The 15252-nt window shown below is 51.0% G+C and overlaps 5 protein-coding genes across 5 annotated transcripts, besides 34 other annotated features; all 5 read right to left on the bottom strand.

The window, feature by feature from the left end:
- Positions 1-2388: a sequence feature (heterozygous, non-Esmeraldo-like haplotype).
- Positions 30-52: a microsatellite.
- Positions 130-166: a microsatellite.
- Tc00.1047053508739.90 (hypothetical protein, conserved) lies at positions 169-531 on the bottom strand (the record flags this gene model as incomplete). The annotated part of the gene is made up of 1 exon (XM_810837.1): positions 169-531. The coding sequence occupies one exon, from the start codon at positions 529-531 to the stop codon at positions 169-171; it is 363 nt and encodes a 120-aa protein (XP_815930.1).
- Positions 607-635: a sequence feature (AT_rich).
- Positions 998-1026: a sequence feature (AT_rich).
- Positions 1279-1384: a sequence feature (GA-rich).
- Positions 1571-3667, bottom strand: Tc00.1047053508739.80 (hypothetical protein, conserved; the record flags this gene model as incomplete). Its single annotated transcript, XM_810836.1, has 1 exon — positions 1571-3667. One exon carries the CDS (start codon positions 3665-3667, stop codon positions 1571-1573), a length of 2097 nt encoding a protein of 698 aa, XP_815929.1.
- Positions 2389-3197: a sequence feature (haploid, Esmeraldo-like haplotype).
- Positions 2873-2892: a microsatellite.
- Positions 3198-9470: a sequence feature (areas merged during assembly that could not be assigned to a particular haplotype. This can correspond to areas where the two haplotypes were merged or to regions with more than two copies in the genome that were merged during assembly.).
- Positions 4068-4105: a microsatellite.
- Positions 4594-9369, bottom strand: Tc00.1047053508739.70 (protein kinase, putative; the record flags this gene model as incomplete). The annotated part of the gene is made up of 1 exon (XM_810835.1): positions 4594-9369. The coding sequence occupies one exon, from the start codon at positions 9367-9369 to the stop codon at positions 4594-4596; it is 4776 nt and encodes a 1591-aa protein (XP_815928.1).
- Positions 9379-9400: a sequence feature (AT_rich).
- Positions 9471-12787: a sequence feature (heterozygous, non-Esmeraldo-like haplotype).
- Positions 9519-9578: a microsatellite.
- Positions 9633-9671: a repeat region.
- Positions 9822-9865: a sequence feature (T-rich).
- Positions 10152-10210: a sequence feature (A-rich).
- Positions 10537-10572: a microsatellite.
- On the bottom strand, positions 10670-10972 carry Tc00.1047053508739.60 (histone H4, putative; the record flags this gene model as incomplete). The annotated part of the gene is made up of 1 exon (XM_810834.1): positions 10670-10972. One exon carries the CDS (start codon positions 10970-10972, stop codon positions 10670-10672), a length of 303 nt encoding a protein of 100 aa, XP_815927.1.
- Positions 11097-11146: a sequence feature (T-rich).
- Positions 11311-11369: a sequence feature (T-rich).
- Positions 11394-11419: a microsatellite.
- Positions 11459-11509: a microsatellite.
- Positions 11575-11614: a microsatellite.
- Positions 11759-11781: a sequence feature (AT_rich).
- Positions 11790-11810: a microsatellite.
- Positions 11830-11862: a microsatellite.
- Positions 11864-11884: a microsatellite.
- Positions 11995-12022: a microsatellite.
- Positions 12041-12075: a sequence feature (AT_rich).
- Positions 12077-12121: a microsatellite.
- Positions 12196-12266: a sequence feature (T-rich).
- Positions 12343-15159, bottom strand: Tc00.1047053508739.50 (uncharacterized protein; the record flags this gene model as incomplete). Its single annotated transcript, XM_810833.1, has 1 exon — positions 12343-15159. One exon carries the CDS (start codon positions 15157-15159, stop codon positions 12343-12345), a length of 2817 nt encoding a protein of 938 aa, XP_815926.1.
- Positions 12788-12811: a sequence feature (areas merged during assembly that could not be assigned to a particular haplotype. This can correspond to areas where the two haplotypes were merged or to regions with more than two copies in the genome that were merged during assembly.).
- Positions 12812-13580: a sequence feature (heterozygous, Esmeraldo-like haplotype).
- Positions 13581-13657: a sequence feature (areas merged during assembly that could not be assigned to a particular haplotype. This can correspond to areas where the two haplotypes were merged or to regions with more than two copies in the genome that were merged during assembly.).
- Positions 13658-15252: part of a sequence feature (heterozygous, non-Esmeraldo-like haplotype) that runs on past the window's edge.

Raw genomic sequence — 15252 nt, 5'->3', positions numbered from 1 at the left:
TGTCCTCAAACACATTACATTGTAGATGCATATATATATATATATATATATAAAGATCCAGTTATAGATAAGTAGATGTTTATGAATATATTTACATCCATTGTCTTCCCCCCCCCCCCCTTTTTTTTTTCCGCCTCCTCCTCCTCCTCCTCTTCCTTCTTCTTCTTATTAGCCTGAGCGCCAGAAGAAGAGGCGTGTGATGTCCTTCCCGTTGTCCGACTCGTGTGAGTCCGTGGTGCGCAGCGCCCACCCCTCCGTTTGAAGGGTGCTGATAATCGTCGAGAAGACAACGCAACGACCGCGCTGATCGCAATAGTGCTGCCCAATCGACATGCGCCACGTGTTCGGCTGACTGTTGACGAGCATAAACTTTGGTGCGTTGCCATTCGCGGCGCCCATGCTGTTTTGGCTCGTCGTTGTGCATTGTGGGAGGGCCTTTTCAAGGCTGTCGAGGGTCTCCTGGCGCAACTGCGTGCCAGTGATGGAGAACGCCGGTGGGTTAAACGTGCAGTTTACAATGACGTTGGGCATTTCCCTTTTCTCCTTTTTTTTTGTTTTGTTTGTTATTCTCCTGATGGTGATTACTACTATTATCCTAAGCGTTGGATATAAAATATATATTTTATTTATTTTATGTGTGATGGCCCAAAGATGCACGCGAGAATTACGGGTCCACACACACACAGAGAGAGAGAGAGAAAGAGGAGGGGAAAAAGAAAATAACTAGACAAATGCATCACACAAGAAACATTCATACATACAAAAAAGAAAGAGAAGATGTCTCTTCACAATAAACCACAGCAGTCGGTCGTGCCACAGTGGGTACGATTAAAAAAGGAGGGGGTAATGATTCCTGCTTCTTATTGTCGAGCATTTTTATGAAGTTCGTCGTGAAGGATGGAAAGGGAGGGAGGGGAATGGGGAAGGATGTGTCGTGTGCCACACAAAAAGTGAGGAAGACGTTTCCCTCCGCTCCCTCTGTGACAGCATCACATGCATATATTTATATATTTATATTTATTTATACATTTACATTGCACCCAACAGGTACCGTTACAACATTTACACCGATGTGTATAAATTGACTACACGCAATGCAAATAAAAAAATCTACGATGTAGCCCCGCCCTCCCCTCCCCTCCCCTTTGCCTCCATGTATAAATAATACAAATACACTTCCTGTTCTTTTTCTTTCCATCCTCCCGTGTGTCTATTCGTCTGATAATTCTCTGTTACTCTGGACTCAATTGTGCGGAACTTGTGCGTGTTTGTGTCTTGTTTTTCTCTTTTTTCTTTACTTGTCTCCTCTCTCTCTCTCTCTCTCTCTCTCTCTCTCTCTTTCTTTCTTTCTTTCTTTCTTTATTTCTTTCCTTCTTTTTCTTTCGTACTTCTTCGTTTCGTGTGTTTGTTGTCTCCTCCGCCCTTATCCTCTTACTGCAATGTGCACATATATAAACATGGGCAGTGGCAGCGGGAAAACAACAAGATATATCTAAAGTATGTATTCTTGAGAACTCGAGTCATTCCACCCACACCGTTATCACATCATATTCGCCCACTCCTTGGGAAATCACCGGAAACGCTCGTAGAATGAACGGGCATGGCGGAACAAACGGCTCAATTCAAAGGAGGATGTTAGCTCCTGCAAGGCAGAACTAGGCGCTGGTCGTGCCTCTTGTGATGCTCCCTGCGCTCTTTTCGTTATTGTTGCCGACAGCGACGACGACGAGAATGGTGCTGGTGGTGGTGGGATGCCATCAACGCCTCGAGGTGGAAGAGATCGAAGGCGAACGCGTTCTGTCACATACGCCCGCACGGCGTCATTGCTGGCCGCCGAGTGGATGTTGGCAAATGGCAACATCGAGGAGGTGGTGCTGGCAGAAGATGTTGACGGGGCGCCAACACCCGCCTCCCCACCGAGGCTGTGCGGGGTGTTTTGCCTTGCCGCTGCGGGCACAAACGACATGAGCCGCCTACTCGTGGCAGCGGAGGCGGCTGCGGTGGACGGAAACGAGGCTGTCAATATTTCCGGCTGAAGCGATGCGAACCCACCACCCATGCCACGTAAATTCCTCCCATCAACCTCACCATCATCCATGTAACGAGGGCGCTTCTGTCGTAGCGACGCAAACCCTGTGGTGTGGAGCGAGTGTCCCTCGTAACGTCCAGTGCCCCCGCCACTCAGCAGCTCCCCCGCGGTGCCGATGTTATCGTCACCGTCGCCACCATAAGCCCCACCAATACCGACACCATCATTCCCACCGCCCGCGGTCAGGTGCCTGTCATCGGCACTGGCACGGAAAAGCTGCGTGAGTAATGGTGCGGCAAACGGCAGGGTGGCGATGAAATAGTCGCCGATGGATCTCATACGTGGAATGTACGTCACCCCTGTGGCATGCTCGCCAGAACCGAACGTATCACCCGTTTCACCCACCCCGCCTGGTGCAGCTGTCCTTTTGCCGGTGGTTGCTCCAGGAGCAGAGGTCGTATCGTGGTATCGGCCTTCTGCGCGGTCCACGCGTTGACGAAGTGGAGCGGGGAGGTACGCCTCACTGTACGGGGTTCCTGTTCCAGACAAGCCGCCTGAACTGCCGTGATTCATGCGATTCATCACCAATGACGAAAGTCGTGACACCAATGAGAAGAACGGAATATTTGAAGACTCGTAACGCGTGGTGTAGTACTGCTGCTGCAATGTGTTGGAGCGACCAAGAGCGTCTGCGGCGCACCCAGTGGTGTCTAGTGTTGCAGCGGCTGTGGTGGATGACATGGCGGATGCCGCAGGTGTTGTTGGAGTTGTGGACGTTGAGGATCCCGTGGGGTTCATCGCGAGATCAAACGTACGCGTCACATCCCCACCACCGCCGCCACCGCTGCTGCTGCTGCTGCTGCCGACTTCAGCGTCCCTCCCAGCCGCGGTGGGTTTGAAACCGAGATGCGTGCGATATCGACTCGCACTCGCGGTATCGCGATTGGTGAGAAACCCCACACTGGTGGTAGTATCATCGACACCTTTATCGAGCCTCGCGGGGAACAGGGCAGATGTCAACAGCAGCGCTTCGCCACGCCCCACAGCGGCGGCGGCCGCCTGCCAGTCAATCTTTGCCGCCCCGACGGTCGTTGAGAAAAGAAGCAGCCACAGCCGCTCGTGCTGTGGCAACTCCAGGGTGGCACGCATGGAATTGGCGGAGGACACCGGCATGGATGTATAACTTCTCGAAAGATGCTGGAGTTGGGTGGCGCTCTCCACCACAAAACGCTTCTGAAATACTTGGGCGGTGTTGTCAAGGCGCAGCGCCATGCAGGCACTGTCGGCGCGGTAGAAGGCCACACAAATGACCACGCACCCGCCGACGCCACCAGCAGCAGCGTTGTAGGACCACGACGATGTGTCATTCCCGTCGCGTGTGTGGTTGGCGGTACGAAAGGCGCCGGCGATAGGGCCGCATTTTGCCTGCAGGAGCTGCAGCAGCGCACGACACTCCTCCACGGTGTGAAAGCCATACACGAAGACCGTGCGGTGAAGCAACTCGGCGAGGAATGCCGGCCGGTCATGCAGTGGAAGAAAATGAGGCGTCGACCGCGACGGCACCGCGGCGGTGGATGAAACCGACGGTGCGGCTGCGGTTGTCGTTGCTGTTGTTGTCGTTTCTGCTGCCGGTTTCATTGAATTAGTTAACCTCCGCTGCGTCCCCAACGTTGTTGGCGCGAACCGTAGGCCCTTTCCTCGTTCACGGATCTCCGACGAGAGCGAAAACAATCCCTCCATGTCCGGTGTCCCCTGTTGCTGTTGTGGTAGCCGCCGCCGCCGCTGCTGCTGCGGTGATGTTTGAGGCGTCGTCTGCGTCGAGCTGCGCCAGGCCGCCGCTTTCATGTCGAGAGGGGACCCCATCGCCGGCAAACTCCACCCTCCTGCCACAGCCGCGCCAGGGACCTCTCGTTCAAAGCAAAACCTCATGGATGTGAGAGGTCAAAGAAAAAAAAAAGTGGGCCACAGCAACATTGACACACAAACACACAAAAGCACCCACACACGCATTGAACGGAAATATAAAAGAAAACAGGCAAACAATAACAATAATAACAATAATAATAATAATAGTAAAGCTAGGGCAACGGAAAGGGAAAAAAAAAGGAAACAAAGAAATCACCTATTCTTATACACATTCATTTATCCACAGCAGGCATTCTCCCCCCTGCCCTTATACACATCCACTCACTCGCTCACTCTAAGTTACTCCTTTTGTTTGTTTTGTTTTGTTTTTCAAATCTGCCTTCAACACCCGCATTTTCGTACAATAAATGCATGCATGTATGTGCGTGCGTTTTTATGTGGGAAGATAAATAAATACACTTCTCCTCCCCACCCGCCCCGCACCTGCTTTTCGTTCTGTTTATTCTTCTCACATGACTGAAACCTCCTCCTCCTCCAATCCCCACCGCGTGCGTCCGTCGTTTCCGCACTCCGCTAGGGCCCTTCCGTGAAGGGGAAAAAGAAGAAAAAAGAAAAAACAATGATAATAAATGCAAACATACACTAAGAAAGAAAAGGAGGAAAGGGACGGAAGGGAATAGCCGTGGCTGCGGTCCCCGCTAAGAAAAGGAAGGGCTGAGTGGGGTCTGATACGGCGAGTAATATGCGCCTAGCACATCCGCCGACCGCAGGGAAATGGCACTCGTCGACCTCGTCCGAATTTTTGTGCGGGTGAAATTCGAGCCTTTTCTCAATTCCTCTACCTGTTGTGTCCGCCGTCGCTCTGCGGACATCGTGAGCCACTGCTGCAGCGCCGTTTCGTCTTCCTCCCGCAGCATTGGGTGGGCGAGAAGCTCCTCCACGGAGGACCGCTTCTTTGGGTCCCGCCGCAGGCAACGCTGCAGGAACTCCCGCACGGTGGGTTCATCACAGTCAAATTCAAGTGTCTCGTCAAGCGACATGCGTCGGTAGTGATCGCACAGCTCCGGCAGACCAAGAGATCTGTGGCCGAGCGGGACAGAGAGCGCATCTGCCGCAATACAGCCAAACGACCACACGTCGCAGGCCTTGCCGTATTTCTCCCCAAGCAACACCTCCGGCGCCATGTATGCGAATGTCCCCTTCACATTTGTCAACCCACCGCGCTTAAATACGGCCGTCCCAAAGTCACTCACTTTGGCGCGGCCCAAACGGAAGAGGACATTCTCCGGCTTGAGGTCACGGTGCACAATGTGCTTGCCATGAAGATACGCCACGGCACTGATTACATCACGCAGAACACGTTTGATTTCATCCGCGTGTTGCAGGCCGCCACTCGCAATGAGTTCACTTAATGACCCACCGGAGCATAACTCCATAAATATCGAGACACAGTTGTCATCCCTTTCGCAAAAGAGGTACTGCACAATGTTTGGGTGACTCAGTGAGCTCATGATTCCCACCTCCCTTGCAATCTCCTTCAGTTGACTATCCGCCTCATCTGCCTCCGCCTCGCGATCTCCACGCAAATAAATACGTTTCACGGCACAATGCGCGCCTGTCAGTTCCATCTCAACCTCAAACACGTTGCTGTATGCACCACATCCCAGGCGTCGGCCCAGTGTATACGGTGGCACTTTAAACTTCTTGGACGAGCGAAAGATACTCACATTATTCATTTCCTCGTCGACACCAATGCCAGAGAGCAGAAGATTCTCCACATCCCGTTTTGTGAGCGGAAGCTCAAGACGAAATGCGTAGGGCACCTCCTTTGCCATTGTACCGAGGGCAGATGCAAAGAAAAAGACGGAGCGCCGTTCCTGCCGCAACCATGAGAGTGCCAGTTGAAGCTGCCCCGCATCTAAATCCGGTGCATGCAACAGAAACACCTTGAACCTCTCTGAACCACGACGAAAGGCTGCATCCAAAGCCTCAAGGCTCGTGCGCTGAAGAATAAGAAAATTGCGGTTCCACAGTTTACTAAAGATATTTTCCGTAACGGCATGGCCGCGGCAGTACACAAGAGCCGTGATGGCAATTGCATCGAGACCGCTGTTCACAAGATTATCCCGCGTCATCCGCGTGGGAACGGGCACGATAGAACGAGATTTTGGCGAAACGCTCCCATTGGAACCACCACCACCACCAGAAGCAGAAGCAGAAGTAATGGAGTTGACAGGGAGCGAAACAAAACCGTAGGATCCCCCAGAGGAAGACTCATGCGTCCCGCCTGGGAGCGCCGCTATCGCCACATCAGACGGCACTGGAGACGTTCCTGCATCTTCCACGTTTGGACGCGGAGTGTCCTGAGAGCCTACGCCAAGGTGTTTTTGCAGCAGCAGCTCCTTCATTTGCTCCTCTGCGAACTGCGTCTGCTCAAAGTTGACGCGACTCATGAGAAGTGAGTTGTAGCGATCCTCCTTCAGCATCGCCTCCTCCTGAGGGGAGGAGGGGACGTCGTAGAGGGGATCCTCAGACTGCGGATTCTCCCCATGCGGATCATCCCGCTCATGAGGCTGCGGATGATGAATGCCTTCTCCCCATTCCCAGCATCCATCCCATGCTGATTCGTCGCCATGCGCCTCGTTTCCTACAACGCAATCCTCGTCTTTCTCCACGTTACCTCTAAATGACTGAACGACTCGAATCTCGGGGCGGCTGCTGCCTACCGCAGTGGATATCATGAGAGGATGTCGATTCGAAGAGCCCTGACCGCCACGTGAAGAGGCTGTGCCAAGGCTGCCTATGCCGTTGTGCCTACCGATCGCATCCTCATCCATCCCATGTCCCTTAATGCCTAGCCCTCCAAAATTCCATCCATTCTCATGAAACCGAGAGCCTTGGGTCCCAAAGCCCATAAAACTAATGTTCCTAGCGTTGGGATTGGTGTCGTCGTCACGGCTCCCATCGACATCACGCATCGCCGCTGCCACACGGCTCAGCAGTTGTGAAAAGTAAAAATCCCGAACCTCCTCCGCCACGGCATTGTGATCGACTAATAATAAACATACACCCGCGGAGAGCAACACAATGATGAATGTCCATGCCACCAAAACGGTACGTGCGACGGTTTGATCACCTCCAAGGAAGGCAATTGACAAAAGAGACGCAAGTAAAATAAATACGGTAATAAAAATACCGATAACGACATGTCGACAATGCTCACCCGCGCCAATAAATTCCCAGACGCGATAGAGTACGGTCGGTTTGACTTTTCCGCACCGATCCGCCGATACGACCCTTAGCAGGCGAAGGGACGCACTCTCAAATTCTTGACTGTGGGGTCCGCCCTTTTTCCAGCCCTCCACAACCTCTGCAACGGACTCTCGAAGGATGGCGTCAGACCAAACAGTGAGACGTGGCTGCAGGAGCACACCACTTACCTCTAATAGCGTGTGCGAGAGTTGGGTGTAAACATCTTGCAACGAGGCACTTAAAGTCATGGAGGATCGCCGCGCAACCAATGGTGTAGATGAGTCGTCAATTATTTCAGACAACTCCCTCTCCCGTTCCCGCTGCGTTCTATATTCCCCCGCCTCATGCAGTTTGATAAGGTTGAAGACCAGATAAAACAGGACTGGTATCTGCAGCCATTGCTGTCCAGCCTCGATGTCTTTGTCATCACTTGCACCTCCTCTCACATGATCACCCTCCGCTTCACTCAAATCGTATGTGGTCTCCTCACGGAGACAAACCATCACGGGGGATTCATAAACGCCATCCGTATCGCCTACAGATGTACGCCTACGGGAGTCTCCACAAGCAAAGGAGTTCTCACGAAATCCTACTTCATTTCCATCGTGGGACCGGTTGACAGAGTCAGCGGTGGGACTCGTACTTCCCGTCGAGCATTTATCTTCGTGTCGCAGCGGGTTGTCATCCTGTGGGGTGTACAATGGCGACAACGACATCCTGCGCAAAGGGGACTGCCCCCTTTCCACATCCCGTTGATGAAAGGAGTCTAAAATGCTTCTCTGGGAACTATCCTCCGTGGCAAAAAGAACCTCTGGGGAAAAAACTCGCTTGAATCGCAACGGACTTTGCTGAACACCACGGCCGCTGCTTCTGGGCAATGTCGGACGCCTCGGCAGAGGCGCAGCGGTGGAAGAAAACGGTCGCGAATGGGCACTGGCCTCCGCCGCACTGGTGAGCCATGGACTCAACGGCGCGGCCGAGGGTGCGTAAATCGGGAGCGCCGTTAAACTATTCATGGAAATCGTCTCCTCATTCGTCTCACCGAAGAGATGTGTTTCTAGACCCACTGTTCCCTTCGCTTGCTCGACGTCGTCCGTGGGAATCGCGGAAGCGGTCTGCATGCATGGCGGCATCGTCAACTCCGCTGCGATAAGAAGCGGCGGTGAATGCTTCAGATATTTTGTCCCCTCTTCACAGGGCCGCCCGCCTGTCGATGTCGTATGCTTCTTCGGCGAAATCCTCACATCCTGCCTTGCCGTGGCCGCAACACCCGAGACGAGTTCTTTCTGCCCCGACGACAATCCCGTCTCCATCCACGTGGGACTCGCAGCCGGCCGGTGGGAACCACCCTCGTGACCACGACGCGTTATTGTGTCTGTTACCTTGCGCTGCGAGCGCGGCCCTTGCCCTAAAAATTCCTCTTGTTTCGATATCCCATTTGACAGGATGCCAAGACAATTCATCGGAACCTTAGCATCGCCGTAATTATTCGCGCTTGTACCACTAGTAAGAATGTCGTCATTGCCGCTTCTGCTGAACCTGCTGCTATTGCTATCACCATCCACATGTGGGGAGACTTGTGACAGGGACTGCAGTGAGAATGAATACGGCGACGCAACATTCACGGCACCACCGCCATCGCCGCAGCAGCCAGCACCCTCCCTTTGAGGATGACTACTGACATACTCGTTGCTGCTAGAGTTTCTGCTGTCGTCCCCGTAGACATTGCTGCGGCAGAAGTGATCATCCACCGCCGACGTGGTGGTAAAGTTGTTTTCACCATTTCTCCTAACATTCACATGTCGGTTCACATTCCCCTCGCCATCCCCACTCTGAATGTCTTTGTGTTCATCGCTGACAGCTACGAAACCCAATTTGGGCGAAGACAACATCTCACTCAATAGCCCCGGAACGGTACACTCCACCGGCGCTGTGGTCAATGTCTGCGCCTTTTTCACCAACATCATCGCCCCCGCCGCACGCTGTGGTAAAGCCATGACATCACACCTCACAGCCGCAACAGTTGCGTTCCGTGAAGACGCTTCCGCTCCCGGCCGCAACAGCGCCGACCGCTGACCTTCCTCGACGGACACGTCTCTGGCCTCCCTCACATCCTTTCGGGTACCAGTCACCATTTTGCCTTTCGCCTCCCGCGAATCCCCTTGTTTTGGGGACACGAGGTCCTGTTGTTGATCTAGACAGGCAATAGCCGTGTCGACCATGGGCACACGTATATATATTATATATATAATACAAAAGCCTACACAACGATTTGCAGACGTTTGTTTACGTGGTCAGCTGCCTACACCAAACCCAACGCCGATCCCGCGTACTATGCTTCCAACGTACACAAATAATAACAGCCTTAGCCGTGGTAGCAGTAATAGTAATATTGATAGCAAGTAGTAGTAATAGTACTAGGAATAATAGTGATAATACTAATAACAATAAAAGGTATAAAATATTTATAGACACACACACACACAAAAAAAAAAAAAGAGAGATAGAGAGAGAGAGAGAAAAATGTCTCTTGCTCTCTCTATCTCACGTCTACCTGCCTTTCAAACCTGTTGGCACCACACACCGAGGCAAAATATGTCTCAATGCCTCTATATATGTGTATATGTGTATGTGTGTATGTGTCAGCAGCCACGGTCCCAGTATTTTAGGCAGCAAAGCAAAAAAAAAAAAAGGAGGAAAAAAAAAGAAAGCAGAAAAGTCCATGACATGTAAGAGCAAACATGCACCACAATAAGGAAGAATAAAATAAATAGAGAAGGGGGTGGGGGGTGGAGGCATCCTTGCAGAATCGTTCCTCACTGACTTCCTCCGCATGCATCGCTTACACTTTTTTTCTCTTTTTTCATTCTTTACTTTTTCTCCCACACAAACACACACACAAAAAGGCGGATGCATGCAGAAATAAATCCCTATGCTGCATGCAGCAGACGTGCAATAACTCACTTGCATTCGACTAGAGGAAACTTAATAAATAAAAATAAAGTTTTTACTTTCCTTTCCCTTTTTTTTTTCTTTCCTCTTCTTCTTTTTTTTTTTTTTTTTGTGTCTTTCATCTTTTCGCTCACTATTTTTTCAAAACAATCAGTTAAATGAAGAAACAACGAGAAACACACAAACACACACACACACAAAAAAAAAAAAAAAAGCAAGTCTTCACGCACCACATAAAATACAACACGTACAATACATGCACACACGCGAGGAGGAAGAGACGCATGAGGGCCCAGCAAGAGTTCACTTATTTTCCTTCAATTTTATTTTCTTTTCATATAAAAAAAAGAAAAATTCCCCCTCAGTTTTAAATCCCCCAACCCCTTTCCTACACGCGGTGTCTCATTCGTGTGCCCCCAAAGGAGCCACTTTGCCTCAAAAAAAAAAAAAAAAGAAAAGAAAAAAAAAAAGAATTGGCAAATGGGCGTGACGAGACAAGTGAACGCTGCACCCGTTGCGAGGATGAGGAAAAGGGCGGGGGTGCGGCGCACAATTCCGCTGCTCCCCGAGTCACTCGTAGCCGTACAGGATCTTGCCGCGCTTGCGCAGCGCGTTCACGACGTCCACGGCCGTGACGGTCTTCTTGCGGGAGTACTCCGTGTACGCCGTGGCGTCGCGCACGACGCCCTCCACGAACTTCTTGATCACGCCACGCACCTCGTCGTACATGACGCCGGAGATGCGCTTCACGCCGCCACGGCGCGCCAGGCGGCGGATGGACCCGCGGGTGATTCCACGGACGTTCTCGCGCAGGATCTTCTTCTGGCGCTTCTGCGTCCCCTTCGCCTCGCCGCTCTTCTTGCCCTTCGCCATATTTGCTTAGCTGTGTGTCTTTGCTTGGTTGGTTGGTTGCTTGGTTCTGGAAAGACGGGTGTATTGTGCGTTGTGTGGGTAGGTGGCACATTTGTGTACCGCCCATGACGACAGTCACGCAATGAAAAGAGGAAAAGAAGAGAGAGAGAAAAAAAAAAAAAAAAGAAGAAAAAACTCCGACGCTAAAGGGGGAACATACGGCAAGCATGACACAGTGCCAATTGTACACATACATACATACGCATATATATAGATGTATAGATGTATTTCTGTGTTTGTGCAGGCACACATATGCCCGTGTGCGTGTGTGTTAATTGCGGACGACCTGAAAGAGCATGAAACAAAAAAAAAAAAAAAAAAAAAAAGAGAGAGAGAAAAAGAAGGGAAAATAAATAAATGCAGCGAAGCAATGTCAGAAGCTAAAAAAAAAAAGAAAAAAAGAAAAAATAGCCGTCACGCACAGAAAAAAAAAATTAAAAAAGGGCAATATACATAAATACATAAAGATACATATATATATATATGCATATGCATATACCATTAAAAAAAAAAAAAGAGTGACGCTATAAATATATATATGCCGATATTTATATATTTGTATGCTCTTTCTCCCTCTCCTTCTCTCTCTCTCTCTCTCTCTCTGTGTGTGTGTGTGTGTATGCATGCGGGGAGGGAATACAGGAAAACAAAACAAAAAGGGAGATGCTTTTTTTTTTTTTTTTTTCCTTTGGTGTGTGTTTGTGTGTGTATTTTGATAAAACATCACCCTTATATTTATCCCGCACCAAATAAAAAATAAATAAATAAATCCGCATTTACACACACACACACACACACAGAGAGGGAGAGGGAGAGGCTGTGTGTGTGTGTGTGTGTGTGTGTGTGTGTGTAGAGAGGGAGAGGGAGAGGGAGCGAAAAAAAAAAAAAAGGGCTGTGAGTGAGTAGATAATGAATTCAGCGGTGAATACATTGCCGACCAGCCAAAAGAGGGCGAAAGGATCCAGCAAAGCAAAGCAAAAAATAATAAATAAATAAATAAATAAATAAATACAGAAGAAGAGGAAAAAGAAAAAAAAAAAATAATTTGTATTTCATTATTATTAGTTTCTTCCTTTTTTTCTTTTTTTCTTTTTTTTTTTTTTTTTTTTTGCTGCGCCCTCCCATCTCCCCCCTCATGTCCCCTCCTATTCAACCCACCGGAACGTCTCAACAAACAAACACACAAAAAACAAAAAAAGAAAAAAGAAAAAAATAGTACACCATCAAAAAAAACATCAAAAAAAAAAAAAAAAAACGTCCAGGTCCAAGAAATACAGAAAAATAAATATAAAAATAGAAAAGCAACGCAGCGCGTCTGACATGCCCACAACTTAAACGGGTCCTCCTCCCCCGCCTCTCCCGCCGCCGACGCTCCAAACGTCGAGGTCAATCGACTCCAACGAGTCTAACGATAGGGAGCCAAACGATGACCATCGAGGGAACGCCGCACGTTGCGTCGCACCACCCGTACGAGTATCACGCAGTGGAACGACCGGTCGGGCGAACTCAAGAGCGACAACCGCGTTGTCTGTCGTCAACTCATTCAACAAAACTGTTGAAAGCTGTTGGCCGGGAAGAACGCGGTCGCGCGGGTCGCCACCCACGGTACGCTCTACCAAATTCTGCACATGCGGTACCACCAACGGAGGTCCGGCAGCAGGTGTCGCCGTGGAAGATGAGGATGGCGACATTTCCGGTTGCTTCTGCCCCCCTGTGGGCAAATTAAACAGTGCGGTTTGATTCGGCTCTCTATAACGCGTCCCTGCGGCACCCCGTACATCCGCACCCGCCCATTTCCTTCTGGCAAACGCAATCACCTGCAGCGTCTTCAGAACGATGTACACAAAGAACGCGACGATAGCAACAATGGCAGCAGTGCAAGCGGCAAACAGAGCAGGTTCATTGTCGGGATGCAGGAGGAGTTCGATGTCGGCAGCGAGAAGCCACACGCTCACAAGCACCACAAGGAGATAGTAGCCGTTATCCAGCGGCGAGATGAGCGGACGGAACACCGCAACGGCCCCAAAAAAAATTAAGTGACATAAAATAAGCACAACATGAATAGCGATACAACCAGCGGCTGTCTGCGCCGGAAGTGCCGCAAACACAGCAACAACCAAGGGCGCCCACAGCCACAACGTTACCCACACTACGCGGGACCGACGCAGATTCATCAACAGCAGGAAAAAGCCATTTGCCACCGTAGCCGGTAGCCAAAAGCCGCCCACGCGCAACAACCATCCAGCAGCCAACATTGACATACACGAGTTTTTGCTCAGCAGAGTAGTGCCCTCCAAAGACAGAATGGGATAAAATGTCAATCGTGCCTTCGCCATCGACACACAAAGGACCACAATGAGGCCGCCGACAAACAGCAGAAGCATGACGATGCTCAGCACCAGCGTAGACCCTACCTTGGATGAAAGCCCCTGCATTGACGCAAAGGAGGTCCCCACAAACAGATTCACAAGAAAAAGTAACGGAATGCCAGGAAAAAAGCAGCGTTCCGCCGTCCTCGTCCATGAACCTTTGCCTTTCCACTTCAACGACAGAATCACCAAAAAATGCACCAACAGCACGCCACAGGTAATAATGAGGTTGCCTATCATCACACCGTAGAAAGAGTCCTCGATCGTCGCCACAGAAATGCTGCGATAATACCCCAACGCACGACGAGTTGCATCAGGCGTGCAGTGCATCATACTTAACACTGTCACGTAGTTAATACCCGGTACACCAAAGGGTGCGCCCAGCAGCGAGAACATTGCGGTAACTCTGCCAGCCTCACCTGTGCCGCCTGCATACACGGGTTGCGTTACAGATGACACAGCAACAGATATGAGCGGGTACAATGGAACCTTTCTTTCCCCACCACGCAGCAAATAATACCGTTGCGCATGATCCGAAAGCGAAGGCGGCGGCATGCGGCAACCCAAAACCTCATCCACTGGTGCCGAAAACTCAATGGCCTCATTCACGTTAATATAAAAATCTTTAATAGGTGAAAAACTAAGCTGAAAAAGCCCCAACTCATCCCGCACTACTTGCACGCCACCCCGAATCAACGAGAGAAAATGGGTGCAACCTCTTCGGCTCATCCTGCCCAACCTCCGCTCACGACAAGAAACTTTCAGTATACTTGCGTTCAAAATAACCTGCTCATTTCCAAGCTTGGGTGAACCCCACTCCCAAGGCAGCAACTTCCATTGGCCACCAAGCGTTCCAAGCAATCGAAAACCCTCACGAACATTAACAACCCCAACCTGAACTGACGGCCATGGCACCAGCGACACGTTTTCCGGACAAAACAAAATCAAATTACTACTAGACGGAGACAAAGTCAAAGAGGAAGTTCGAAAAGTCGTCCTATCGGGCACAGCCGTCCGGCTAGGCGTCACCGTCCTGGAAGTCGTCTTATCGGGCACAGCCGTCCGGCTAGGCGTCACCGTCCTGGAAGTCGTCCTATCGGGCACAGCCGTCCGGCTAGGCGTCACCGTCCTGGAAGTCGTCTTATCGGGCACAGCCGTCCGGCTAGGCGTCACCGTCCTGGAAGTCGTCCTATCGGGCACAGCCGTCCGGCTAGGCGTCACCGTCCTGGAAGTCGTCCTATCGGGCACAGCCGTCCGGCTAGGCGTCACCGTCCTGGAAGTCGTCTTATCGGGCACAGCCGTCCGGCTAGGCGTCACCGTCCTGGAAGTCGTCCTATCGGGCACAGCCGTCCGGCTAGGCGTCACCGTCCTGGAAGTCGTCCTATCGGGCACAGCCGTCCGGCTAGGCGTCACCGTCCTGGAAGTTGTCCTATCGGGTACAGCCGTCCGGCTAGGCGTCACCGTCACAGAAAATGTAATAAATGGATGCGGGACAGGCGGGCCTCGTCTTCTGCTTGGAGGGTAGGGGCGGCGAGCTCTTGTGCGCCTTCTCGTTCTTTTTATATCCGGTGGCAGTTCCATTTCCTCCGTCATAAAGAGAAGCGAAGGGTCGTTGAACGTGTTGCCCAAACTTGGTGGTAAGAAAGGAGGGCTCGAAATGGATCGGTTACGGCTACGCCTTTCTTCCCTCTCTGTTTCATTGGGCGTATCTGCATCCACTTGGCTGGGGAAAATTGCGGACGTGATGCAAAGGGCAACGAGCACCATCTGCAGGTACATTTCTTTTGCGTTTGTGCGGGCTTGTGAGCCGTTTCCCTCCCCTCCACCCGCTTTTTTCGCTGCCTGCTTCTTCTCGTTTTTGTGTGTAGCGGT

This window comes from Trypanosoma cruzi, genomic scaffold (genome assembly GCF_000209065.1).
Source record: "Trypanosoma cruzi strain CL Brener 1047053517035 genomic scaffold, whole genome shotgun sequence".
Taxonomy (NCBI): domain Eukaryota; phylum Euglenozoa; class Kinetoplastea; order Trypanosomatida; family Trypanosomatidae; genus Trypanosoma; species Trypanosoma cruzi.
This window is presented reverse-complemented; position numbering and strand designations above follow the sequence as displayed.